Raw genomic sequence first — 10,957 nt, 5'->3', positions numbered from 1 at the left:
TTCCGAGCAGGCGCAAGACGGAACGTGCAGCTCACGACACAAGTCCATGACTTCGTGTGATCTTAGCATCAGGCATAGCTTTTAGCTGATCGCTACCCTCCCTCAGCACTCACTTCAGGTCACAGAGCGGGAATTTGTACAAAAAGATACTTACGTTGTCATGACTGAGCATTACTCCCTTTGGCTGTCCAGTTGTCCCTGAGGTATATATTAGTGTACAGCACTGGTTAGGCTTCTGCGATGCAATGACTTCACGGAGCTGAGCATCTGGAACATCTTTGCCAAGGTCCATGAACTCACTCCACTGCACATAAAAGAGAAGAGCTCAATCACTTTGTTGGCTGTCATTCACACATGAAATTAAACCCTTTGCTACACATGAAGAGAAGGAAACTGCTACCTACATCCAAACCTCTGGCAGAATCTGGCAGAGGTTGTAAATATGCACTGTCAGCCCCACAGTGTTTTCTGGCTGCCACAAAAGGCATGTCGAGAAGCAGAAAAGGAGATGGATTGACCCCGAGGAAGCTTACTAGCTCTGTGGCAACCCTGGTATTCACTGGCGGTGCCGAGCTGGAGTAACTGCGGGACCTGCGGCTGCCTTGAAGAGGTCAGTACGCTAACACCCTCCCTTACAACACCGATTATCGAGGTTTGAACAACAGTATACACCTACTGCTTCAGCGAGGCAACCCCTCACTAAAACCAACACAAGCTCACGTGATGAGTGTCCTGTGTAGGGTGATGGTTGTTTGCAAGCCATCAGCTAAACGCACCAGTATTTACAAGCTATGAAGATGCCCAGTACTTACAGAGTACAGATTTGGTCTCTTCTCTTTTAGCTCTTCCCCATACTGGATAATAGCTTTCAGATGAGGTAGTTTATGCTGAACCTGTGTTCAGAAGGGAGATTCATGAGAAGGAGCAAATTCTTCCTGTCCCTCTTAAGCCTAAATAACCCACCACTTAACATGCTACTGCTACTTGCCATTTTAAGTAAAGCTAAGAAAAATCTCATCTGTGTTAGTGAAAGAGAACAGGGAAGCCTCACTAGACACAGTAATCATCTGGACTGGGATGTTGCCAGCCAGCCATGGGGATGCTCAATTGTGCTTTTTGGCTTCTCATATTTTAAGCTTGAGGCTTTGCTAAGCTGTGGAACCACCATTTAACCTCTCGTGATATTTAGCACTAGTGACTAGTCATCTGACTTGAACAGGGAGCACACCAAGTAGGCTTGATCAGTTCACCTCTGCTTTCAGATCCAGCATTTCCCTCGGGTATTACCCTCCCGCAGCATTTACCCTCCTGCATCTGTCAATAGGATGCTGTAGCCCCAAGTCATATAAAAAAATGTATTTACTTCTAAGATTTTCTGTAGCTGTTTATGGTTTTCCACAACCACAATGTTAGCACTACAGTTCTCTGCTACATAATGGCAGGCCTCAGGAGAGTTTGTAGTGTAGATACCAACAGCAAATCCACTACAAAAGAAACAGAAAAAAAAAACAAAACAAAACAGAAAACCAAAACACAGTATTAGAGGATAAGCAGCATTGCTAGCAAACTTGCAAACTTTAATGGAGGGAAAACTTTAGGAAGAATATCCCATAAAACAACATCAAAAAACGGAGGGCTTAATTCCAAGCGCAAAGGCTCTGTTCTGGGACATGGGAAATGTCAGAATGGCGTAAGAGACCAAAACGTCTCAGGTGGTAAAAGGCTATTAAAATCCAGTGCTGGGAACGAATGCATTTCCCATCACATTTGTAATCAAAGTGTAAGTAAGCACGCTTTTGGATTAACCTACTGTTCATCTTATTTTGAGAGAAGCAGCTGACTAAAAAAAAATAAAATATTTTTTGTCTCATTAATTCATAATGGAGTAAAGAGAGAGTTTAGGTTCTAGCTGTCTTCATTAAATTAAAATATAAACAGTTGATTTGGTTTTGTCATTTAGTGGTTTGTTTTGTTGTTTTTTAATCAAAAACTGCTTCTCACATGAATACTGAAATTGCTATCTGAACGCTAAAGCAAAATGCATGTCAAGAGACAACGCTCATTCTTACCCTGCAAGGATAGCTCCAATGTCAGCAATAAACCACTCTGCAGAATTAAATCCCAAAATGCACACTCCATGGAAACGCTCTAGCCCCAGCTGTAAACAAGAGATGAGATTACAGCAATCTTGTTTTTCCTTTGAAGAAGGCCTAGAGTTAATTTACAGATCTCTGCTGTGAGCACAATGTCATGGGCAATGTTCATGCAATTATATACGGTAATTCACATTGAAAAACTTCCCAAGACCTAATATGGAACCAGTTAAGTTTCACATCAGACACCGTCTCACTTTATCAGTAGGCAGGAAAAAAAGGATTTGCTTAGGCCTGCACTCAGTATGATGAGCTCACTGACACTGATGTTTTTATAAAACTGCAATCCAGGTAGTTACCACTTCCCTTTGGGCTGGGAATGAGAAGGTAAAGGTTAAGTTAGACAACCCCTAGGGAGACATTTAGTCATTTAGTACAGGATAGATATGTCAGATAGCAATAATAACAAGAGCAACAAGCTCCAGTGACAGTCAGAGGCATTTTGCTATGAAATTCCAGCTGTTGAAGTCCCAGTCTTTAAATCTCCTTCAGCCATTCTCTAGTTTTGTCCTGGAGAGTGGAAGTATGTGCACTGGAAGATCCCACCGTAGGAGCAAAAACAGAGTGGCCTTAACTTCAGGAAATAAGACTTCATCAGATAACAGTTAAGTACATGTAATGTTGGTTTCTCTCTCTGAGTGTGTTCGCTCCCAACAGTACAGGCAAAAGGCTCAGTCACTTCGGCCATTTAAGTCTGCTTCATAAACATCCCTTCAAGTTTCTTCTTAGAAAGACTAAAATTTACATGCCTCATGAGTGGCATTGTCCAGGTTTGCCACATACCTCAAGCCTCGCTTTTAATGTTTCTTTATGCACTTTTTTTAGTTGAATGTGGAAGCAACGTGCAAGAAAGTCATACAAAAACACTGTGGTAATTACCAAGCTGTTCATGGCACGTTCAGGTATTTCCCTGTCCCTTTAAGACTCACCTACACTCAGAGAAGTTACAGGTTTAAGATATAGTTGACCACAGCCATTTCAGCAATTTTAACTGACTGTATGTGAAGGAAGAGCAGAATTCAACAAAAGCTTACCTTCAGAAAGCTTTTTGCTGCTTTCCAGCACTCATCATAGTACATCTTGTATGTTAGTTTTATCCACTGGCCACCCTTCTTGGATGCAAGGGCATAATAATCACCATATTTACTAGCAGCTTCCTGGAACAGCTCATGAACGGTCTTTGGTGCCTCACTGCCTATGCCCTGTTCATCCATCCTCAGTCTGACTTCTCCATCTCGTTGTGTTGTCCACACACTGGAGGCAGGAGGCGAAGAGGCTGATTTGAAAGAAAAGTATTCAGCATCTTATATTTAGCAATTGCTTGCTGCCATAACAAAAAATATAAATACAAGTATCAAACACGTGAAAGCAAATGCTATTATAGCCCCTCCCACACCCTTTTTTTGAACTTTTATTCTTGGCAAGTTTGCCAAACGACTCCCAGTACCAATAGATGAAGCCTCTAAAGCACTTGCAAAATTTTGTTAAACATTTCCCGTTTACATTCCCCTCTAACCTGCTTTACTGCCCTAAAGCCCTTGTACTGGTAAGGTGGCAGCTTCCTGCAACAATCATATACACTGTGCTTTTTTTTTTTTTTTTTTTTTTTTAAGGAGGACTGAAAGTAGTACATTATTACCTCGTAGATAAGCATTAGGCAGTGACACTACCTATTTTACTCCTTGAAGCACACCTGTGCTGTAGTTGAAGTTCAAGAGGCTTCTGGACAGATCATACTGCAATTTTAATTTCTTCTTCCATTGTTATGGTTTGATAAATTCCTCTCTCATTTCAGTAATCATTTTATACACACCACAGTAACTAAAAATTCTTTCCACTTACCTTTGACACCAAGCAGGTCCATCTGACATCCCTCTGTCTCAGTATCTTCAACTGTCTCAATGCTGTGGACCTCAACAGTTCTGCAAAGCAAAAGCAATTATCCCTGGATAGGCTTTAGCACACTGGTTGAAGAACGCCTGAGGCATGCTTGCTCCATGACTTAATTATATTAGTCCTTGGATGTCAAACTAATCAAGGATTAGTGGTTCCTGAAGTTCTGCAGGTGACTTTATTAATTTTATTAGCCTGCATGGCTATCACAACAAAACAGGTCCCTCAGACAGTATGCAAACTTTGCCTGCACTGCTTTTAAACACATGTATGTTGTCCTAACTGTGGCTATCACTTCAGACAAGCTGCAGAAGAATCCATGAACACGTCATCCAGAGAACAGGGATAATTTAATACTACAGGTCTGCTCTAGGTGCCTGAAACCAAGAGTCAAGGGCTGAGGAGGAGGGGGGCCAGAAGGGACACACGGATCTGGTTCTTATCTCGTCTGCAATTTGTGAGTCTAACGAAGGGAGGCCCCAGCGGCCTCTCTCCTGTGCAGCACAGCAAGCCCCTGGCTAGTCACCCCGTGGGGAAACCCACAGAGATTTCCTGCAGAAGGCCAGGCCAGCTGAAGAGCAGGAAATTGATTTAACAGGAAATCTTGTTCTTACGTATTTCTCATAAAGTCAGTGCATTGGGCTCCCACCAGATGTTTGTGAAGTGGAAACAGGCACATCCCCCATCTACTTCAGCCACACTGTCACCAGGAACTTGCCCTGCGGTGCCAGCTGAAAGTTGCCCCTTTCACTTTCACCCTTGCAAGGTCTGGTGAAACACCACCAGCCCACATTTGTAGGACAGTGTTTTTCCGCCGCCCCTTTCCAAGATGGATTTTCTCACAGCCCTACGTGATGAGGATAAAGAAAAATGAAGTCGCCTGTCCGACTCCAGACCAGGGGTTGGAAACCAGACTCTCTGAGATTCAGTATTCGAATCCCCATGCTCTGCTCCCGAGAAGGACATCCCAACCAACATCCAACCTACAGGCAGATGATGCTTGTTCCCCTACTCTGGGCGATACCCTGCTTGTACCATCATGTAGCACTAAGGTCCAAGGTTTAGTTAACCCAAGATTACATTTCAGAGAACTGAATCCCCCATCTTGCCTTGCCAAACAGCCGTCCCGGGGCGCTTCGCTCCAGGCCATCACAAAGGTGTTCGTTTCTTCATGCTAGTGCTAGCTGCCTACTCTTCCCCATGGCAGTGTTCAGTGCAAGCTTTCTCTCTAGCACCAGCTCCCGGGTCTTCTAGAAGGGCTGCAGGCCCCTGACATCACAACAGCCCCAGGCCCTGCGAGGGGGCAGCTTTGGGGCAAAAAGAAGCCCCGATATCTCTGCCTGCCATGATCAGACCACACCTGCCCAGAAGCAGGAGCTCCTCTGGTCCCATGTAAACTCCTCAACCCAATCCAGGCAGGGTTCCCTCCCAAGCCCTGCCTTTTCTTCCCTTTCTACCAGACCAAAGAGGAGACATGTCAGCACAAGCACTGTGTGAATTTCAGTGTAAGGGCTAAATTGCTTCCCTCTGCTTTACATTTTCTCTGAATTTCTAGGGGATAGTCAACTATTATTGCTTTCGGCATATGATAAGATTTAAGATGGAGAAGATTTGACATGGCTACTGCCATGTACTCTCCAAAAGCAGAACTGCTTCTCCTATCTAAGCTGCAAGATAGAAACCAGAGGGAAGTAAATAAATTTTTTTTCTTTATCTCCCCCAAAGGGATTATGAGATGTTCTCTACTACGCATTTCCTTCTCATTGAGAGCATTTTTCAGCAGAAATTAATCCTCAGTTGCAATAGTTCTGCACCATTTCTCCATCAGTTTATGATCAAAGCATGCAAATGACCCAGTAATACGAGCAAAAAAGCCCCAGCTATTTCCCTTCCAGTAAATCAAGTCATCTTTTTCTCCCCCTTACTACACGTAATTCAAATGCAGCCTGAAAAAAATGAGGTAAAGAGTTTTTTGTCACCACCCATTACATTGTGGTGAAATATAGACCCTTAACTACTAATCTGCTCTTTAGTAAGAGTCTGCTTAGATTTACAGACAAACAGGAGTTTGATAAAAATCAGCATAGGTACTGTACACAAACCATCCCCTACAGAGGCACGCCTCTCTGTTTACAGTACAGCAACACTTCACAAAAAACGTAGTACTTGCTAGGTATTCTAAGTATTTGATCAGTGCCCTCCCAATTACATAGGTGAACAATTAGGCAAAGTTCCTTTATAAGAAGTGATCTTTCTGACTACGCAGAATATTCTGCCATTCCTGTGCTTTAAGTTTGTATTAAATGCACCCTACTTCAAGCTCCATGCTCTGTGTGGTAGCTACAGACAGCAAATTTAATTCTGTTGCTCTTCTTTTGAGAGGGTGAGATTGTAGATTCAGATTTTGGATTTTGGAAGTAGTAAGAAATGCTTGAAATTTCTTCAAAAAAAATCTTAATTAATCTAAGTAAACATGATAGAATACAAACTATATCCTATGTATACAGGTCACCACAGAGAAAATAAAATCTTAGACAAACCTAGCTGAAGAGTTGAGCCGTACATCATCCAGTGACACCTCACAGTTCCCTTGAGGATCCGAATTAAAATAAGCCATGGGGACTGGTTCCGCAAGTGCCATACGCGCATCTGATTCACACAGCATTGACCCTGTAAAAACAGGTTTTAAAAATTAAAATACAATCAAACGCTACAGTAAAATCAGCTTCCATTGATGTAGCTATCTGACCAAGGCAATCCCAAAGCAGGCATGACTCGAGACTGCTGTATTTGCATGAAATACAGTAAATTCTAACAGTGGACAGATCACACTCAGTTCATTCGAAAAACCTGATCAGATCATATATCCACTCCCACATCTGAAAAACAAGCGTGACAATTACAGCTTTGAAAGAGCAACACGAGCCTAACAATTTAAATTTTACACTCCCTTTGCCCAGAACGTTCATGCTCGGCTCTCAGACCCCCCCACCCCAAACCCACCGCCGCAGGGCCCCCGGCCCAGCCTTACAACGCATTGCCTTTGTGCAGCCTCTCCTCCCGCAGCCGCTCCGCACCAGCGCCGACTGCGACGTGTAATATCCTTTATTTTTAAACTAGCGCCCAGGAGGCAGATCTGGGAGCATCTTATGTCATGTGCTGCCTGCCTCGCAATTGGAAGCGGCTCATCACCCCACACCACTGCCTCTTAAGGAAGCTCTGGCCCCACGTCTGCCCGCTGGCCTTGGGCACACTGGGGCTTTGGGGTCCCTCCGGGGGGGATGCAGCCCTGGGACAGCCCGGAGATTTAACCTGTTCTCAAAAATCAGCACTTTTGCAGCCGTTGTGTTTTTTGATGTCTCCTATGCCGCTCTCAGTACTTTGTCATTAGGGGATCTCGTCACCTAAACAAAGTGTTTTCAAATGCTGAAGGCAATGTTGGTTTTATTTAAGGTTTACATTCGTCAAAAGCCTTTGATGCTTATGACTTGGCAGGCTGAGCTTTGTTTCAAGGAATTTCTAATTGATTGGAGATGAATCTCAATATCCTTGATCTTTTTAAAAAGTGGATTTTTAGCATGCTGGTTTGTACCTGCATTAGACAGATGCAATTTAAAGCGGACAATGTGATGTTTGTCTGGATGATGATAGATGAGCAAAAGGAAAGAGCCCTTTGATCTAATGAATCTGACACAGCTGAGCTGAAGCCTTCTGCCTCTGATGGGCAGGGAACGCCACAGCCACAAGTCACCACAGACAGACCTGCCTCCAGCCCAGGAAGGCACATCCCCCCTGCCTCTTCCTCATCTATGCAAGGACACGTTGCTGCTCATGCCACACTCTGCTACAGGCTACAATTCACAACACAACAAATAGTTTAATTCACAAGCAGCTGAGAAAGGGATGTCTCAAAAAAATCCCATCTCTGAAGCTCTGAGGTAATTGGCAGATGTTGCACAACACCCCACTCTAGGCTAAAACACCAGAGTGGTTTATTCTGGGCTGGTTTTGTTTTTGTTTTTTTTTCTTTATTTTAATAAGATAGGTATGAGGGAAGGAGCATTATCTCTACAGAGCAGCCCAGTGCTAGGAGCAGCCACCTAGACCTGTGAAACCTGGGTTTAGGTCCCTCCCCAGCCTGGAGGAACTCAAAGCCACGTCTAGAAGAGCCTGCTCGCTACCAGACTGCACGGTGCCTGCTGGAGGTGTCACCACCGCCTCTCTTGCTCAAGGAGAGTCCTAGGCATGAGGCAGGAGGAATGTACCATAGCAGCTGTCATCAGGCCTGACCCCCTTTCGCAAGACTGTACCCACATTCCTTTCCAGCACCCCACAACAAGGAGTTTGAGGCTCCCCTGTGTCCCTGAAGGAAGCTTTTCTTTCTGCGCTAATTACAGCCTTTCTCTTGCCAACTGCTCTTTAATGAAGCAAGAAAGTTTCAAGGGAAAGGGTGGAAGTGTCCTCACGCCAGTTATCTCGCAGCACAGCCCGGCAAGCTCTTGGGCAGCAGGGGTTGGCTGGAAACACGCTGGCCAAAGAAAGGCAGAAGTCTCATCTCCTAGGCAGGCATTTTGGCTGGTAGGCTGCGGCTTTCTGTGTCACCCCCAGCCACTGAAGAGAAAAAAGCACTTCACAGCGGAGACCATAACTGCATTCTGCCCTCGCTGCTCTGTGCACGTGCTCTTCACCAAGACCCCCTGTACGGGGCACAACCCTGACAGCAGGGTCTCCTGCTGACGGGTGTTTGGTTCCCAGTGTCTGCACACCAGGTATGGCACAAAGATCAAGGACACGAGGCTGCACAACCTGAAAGTGCAGGGAGACACGGCAGGACATCTCTCGCCATCGCATCCAGTGGGATGGGCTCTTCAAGGAGAATCTAGATGTTAATGCCACATGGCCCTCAAGACCTGGAGAGCAGCAACACCTCCCTGCATAAGCAGCAGCAGAATTTCTGGAGGGCCCAGGTACACTTGCACCATGAAACAGAAAGCTGAAGTGAACCTGGTTGCTCTTGTGAACGCAGGCCACAGGAATCCCAAGTCAGTTACGTGTTTTATATAACAAATTCAGGTTAGAAACAAAAATTTGCCAATATATACTCTCACTAGCTCTGCTAAGCACTGCGGCTAGCCCCTTCCTTCACTGGCTCTTAGTTACTAACACAGCTATGCTACACAAGGCACTGGCCAAACACACACATGCTCACCAGCACCAGGCTGACGCTCGCAGTAGCTCACCAGGGATGAACGGGATCACGAGTGATCCTCTCCTGCCCCACGCTGTTTCCAGAGGAGTTAACACACTGTGATGCGCCACAGATGTTCAGGAACGTGAAGAACACACACCCAAACAAAAACCTGCTGAAAGAAACCTCCCTTTAAATTAAGCCTGTGTGACAACTTAAGTCATTTAAATACAAAGCAACTTCTGCTTTGAGGGAGCGCCGTGTCCTAGAAGGACTGGCAATTGGTGAACAATTTAACTGAAACCACTACTGACAAAACAGAATAAAAGTTTCACTATGTGCAAACTCATGACAGTGAACGGGACAGGAGTGAAGATTCCATTTATCATAGGCTCTGAACACACCTCTACTTAAAACACAGGTAGAGCTTCAGAAATATCAGTTCAAATTCAGATTACTGCATATGTTCATCAGCCATCTTGACATTTTCCACCACAGCCCACTTTGCTTCCCGTTCCCAATTTCTTCTCTTTTTAGTGGTAAAGACACTGCATCTGATTCCATCCAATTTTCACTGTGCAGATCAGCTTTCGGAGATTACCACATTAGCTCACTGCCTTTCTGTGTTTCCATAAAAGCAAAACTTAGCCTTTTTGTTCCTTTGTTTTCTTTAAAGATTTAAGTGAGGACACAGAAGCTGAGCAACCCACTCATACTCTTTTAAATAAATCCCATTTTTAAAAGGGCGATGATAAAAACTTCTAAGCACTAAAGGTATTCTCCTGGGCAGCACCACTGACCACGGGTGGGTGTACAGCTGTGCTGGGAAATCATCCGATGCCCTCCCGATGCAGGAGCAGAGAGAACAGGAGGAAAAATAACCCCAACCCCTACGAGGATGATTCCGCGCCAAAGATCTTGAACGAAGGACACAGCTGCAGGCAGACGTTTGACTCCAGAGCCTTCAGCACTCAACTCTGGCCGCCCACAGAACATCACTTTGTCAGCCAGATCTGCGGCTTGCCCACCGCAAGATGGGCGCCAACGTGCGCTGATGCCAGAGGCATCGGCACCACGTAGTTCCTCAGCCACGTAGGCCACCGCCTAACTCATTAGTCTAAATTTTAGACAGATTGCTTTTCCGGGACACTGGGATATTTTAGGTGAATTCCCCAGCAATGTGACTCACCAGGAGGCTGTTTTAAGTTCCTCTCCTGAACTGCGATTTGCTTTACCACGCCATCTGCGCTCGTTCGCCTGCGGGTGGGAAATCCCCTCAAGCAGAGTAGGAGAGCCCGGGGATGTATTCCGGGAGATGGGTCACCCATGTTTCTGCCAGCTTCCACCCGCCCAAGGCTTCAGCTCTGCTCGAAGCCCGGCCCGGCCCGCAGGCGGGACCAGAGCATCCCTGAACACTCGTGTCGCCTCTGTTATTCCGCTGTCCATACCAGGGTGGGAGCGGTGACAGCCGCCCATGGGGAAGGGACAGGCCTTCTCCTCGGATGGCCCGTGCTGCCTCAGCCCACAGCACAGCTCCCATGAGAGGGCGGGTGGACCCCAAAGGGTCTGTGGGTTCATTTAACCAAAATCTCGAAGTTTTTCAACTCCATTGGCCAGGCCACCCCACTCACAAAAGGAGCATCGAGAGACCTGGGCTCAGCAGTTGCCAGAGAGGTTAATTTTGCAGTGAAAGAGTGAACCCCCCCACCCCGAGACAGGTGGG

General features: G+C 45.7%; 1 protein-coding gene across 1 annotated transcript in view; it reads right to left on the bottom strand.

Moving 5' to 3' along the window:
- Positions 1–7,084, bottom strand: part of ACSBG2 (acyl-CoA synthetase bubblegum family member 2) — a 12,266-nt gene extending 5,182 nt beyond the window's left edge. The window contains exons 1-8 of the mRNA XM_010283307.1: positions 7,078–7,084; positions 6,587–6,716; positions 3,996–4,075; positions 3,188–3,429; positions 2,070–2,158; positions 1,364–1,484; positions 813–893; positions 155–304 (exon numbers count right to left, since the gene is read on the bottom strand). Of these exons, the coding sequence (XP_010281609.1) occupies positions 155–304; positions 813–893; positions 1,364–1,484; positions 2,070–2,158; positions 3,188–3,429; positions 3,996–4,075; positions 6,587–6,716; positions 7,078–7,084 (900 nt within the window). The remainder of the gene's footprint in view (positions 1–154; positions 305–812; positions 894–1,363; positions 1,485–2,069; positions 2,159–3,187; positions 3,430–3,995; positions 4,076–6,586; positions 6,717–7,077) is intronic.
- Positions 7,085–10,957: the final 3,873 nt, after the last annotated feature.

The sequence above is a fragment of the Phaethon lepturus genome, unplaced genomic scaffold, assembly GCF_000687285.1.
Source record: "Phaethon lepturus isolate BGI_N335 unplaced genomic scaffold, ASM68728v1 scaffold17883, whole genome shotgun sequence".
In the NCBI taxonomy this organism is placed as follows: domain Eukaryota; kingdom Metazoa; phylum Chordata; class Aves; order Phaethontiformes; family Phaethontidae; genus Phaethon; species Phaethon lepturus.
The sequence above is the reverse complement of the archived record's forward strand: the minus strand, read 5'-3'. Positions and strand labels throughout refer to the sequence as shown.